This window comes from Penaeus monodon, unplaced genomic scaffold (genome assembly GCF_015228065.2).
Source record: "Penaeus monodon isolate SGIC_2016 unplaced genomic scaffold, NSTDA_Pmon_1 PmonScaffold_1518, whole genome shotgun sequence".
In the NCBI taxonomy this organism is placed as follows: domain Eukaryota; kingdom Metazoa; phylum Arthropoda; class Malacostraca; order Decapoda; family Penaeidae; genus Penaeus; species Penaeus monodon.
The window spans coordinates 35,909-37,692 of NW_023644353.1; the positions used below are offsets into that span (position 1 = coordinate 35,909).

Sequence of the window (1,784 nt, forward strand, 5' to 3'; positions counted from 1 at the left end):
AACATCCTTTGCGATCTTACTCTCTCTTTTGTATACCTTGTTGAAGCCCCTACAAGCTATGTTTAAAGCTTGGCGAGAGGGCAGTTTATAGTCTAGCGTCTCAGGTTTAGAAAGAATTTCCCCGAGGGTAACGGGATGCTCAAAGATGCTAGAGATGTCGGGGGGTCCTCCTTCAGGAACAGTCATGCATATCCGAGTATGGAAGAAACCGTGACCATGCTCTCTTTAGTTCTACTGTTGTGAGCAAGGAAGAAATTAATGAAATCGTCCCGTGTTGGTAGGTTTTCTTGTACAGGGAGAAATAGACCTAGGATTGGAAGCTAGTCATTTTGTTTTACTTCCCTCGTGAAATACATGATAGGATGCAGCCCGTTAAACAGATATCCTGCAGATTAATCTTAGTGGGTTTACCACCTCAGTTCGGCATGAATTCTTCACATCTCTGTTTGTGTTTTTGTGCGTGTTTTATTTACTTGTTTGTGGGCTTGTGTCCGTACATGTGTTCGCTCTACCGGACAGTTCAGCCCTTTTCCCATGCTGCCTCCTTCCCCAGCCCCTTCGACCCAACCCGATGTTCAGAGCGTCCAGCTCGTACAACTCCGCAAGGCGGCTCAAGAACCCTCACCGCTCCACTGACCGGAGCTTCAAACCGTTTTGGGAGGCGGTCCGGAGGCCTTCCTGGAGGCAGCGACCACGGAGCGGATCGAGCCCGAGGAGGACGTGATGGGCTTCAATTTCAGTGGCAGCGCGGGCTTTCGGGGCATCGAGGCCGAGCGGGGGCGGGCGCAAGGGCGGGCCCAGCAAGGGCGGTTCCAAGGGCGGTAATCCCTTTCGCGACCTTCGATCGCGAGGCAGCACCAGGATTCCCTCCCATCAGGAACACCCGGCGGCGGCCCCCGGCTTCGCGGGGCCAGCGGACCCGGCTTCAGCGGGGCCAGGGGACCCGGCTTTCAGCGCGGCCAGCGGACCCGGCTTCAGTGGCTCCTCCAGCTCGGCCACTTCGGGGGCTCGCTCGGAGCGCCCTTCACGGGCACGGCCAGTGGCACCTTTAACGGGCCCGCAGCGCCAGCCTACAGCAGCCTCCCGGCACCTTCAGCGGGTCTTTGCCGCAGGGCGGAGTTAAGTTCGGTTTCCTCCTTCAACCCCGGGGTTCAGCGGCTCCACCAGCTTCTTCGGCGGTTCGCCTGGCGCCGCCCACCAGGTCGGCCCGGCTTCGGCGGCAACGCGGCGGCTCGTTCCCCGCCCCCAAGACGCCCTTCTCGCGGCCTTCCCGGGGGTCCTCAGGCAATATCAACTTCGACCCGAATGGCGGGAACATCCAGTTCCCGCCGCCGTCGGGCCAGTTTTCCCGCCGTCGTCGATCTTCCCCTCCATCACGGAGGAGGAGACGCGCCCTTCGTGTTCCCGCAGGGCCCGGCGAGGGCGGGCGCCGGCCCAACCTGCCCTTCACCATCGACGACGAGCTCGCGGCGCTCCTCTTCGGCATGCAGGAGGCGACCACGTCCCAAATGAGTGCGACGCTTTGCTTGCGTGCGGCGCGGGTCTGCTTTTGCCGGAGGCGCCCGCGTGCCAGCTCTTTTTATCCTCATGTCTCCTTAGATTCTAGACGTCTGCTTATATGTGTTTGTGGTGTATGTGTGCATATAATTATATATTAATAATATATATTTATAATTTTATATATATATATATTTTATATATAGGGGGGCTAAAAAATATATTATAATATTATATATAAAATATACTATATAATATTTTATATTGTTTTTTTTGTAAAATATTTT

At 55.5% G+C, this 1,784-nt stretch overlaps 1 protein-coding gene across 1 annotated transcript; it reads left to right on the plus strand.

Annotated features, from left to right (window-relative positions):
- Positions 1–497: 497 nt before the first annotated feature.
- LOC119569443 (dapper homolog 3-like) lies at positions 498–1,622 on the plus strand (the record flags this gene model as incomplete). The annotated part of the gene is made up of 2 exons (XM_037917603.1): positions 498–1,030; positions 1,064–1,622. Coding segments are annotated over exons 1-2 (1,092 nt in total), but the record flags the coding sequence as incomplete, so codon positions are not given.
- Between the last annotated feature and the right edge of the window lie 162 nt (positions 1,623–1,784).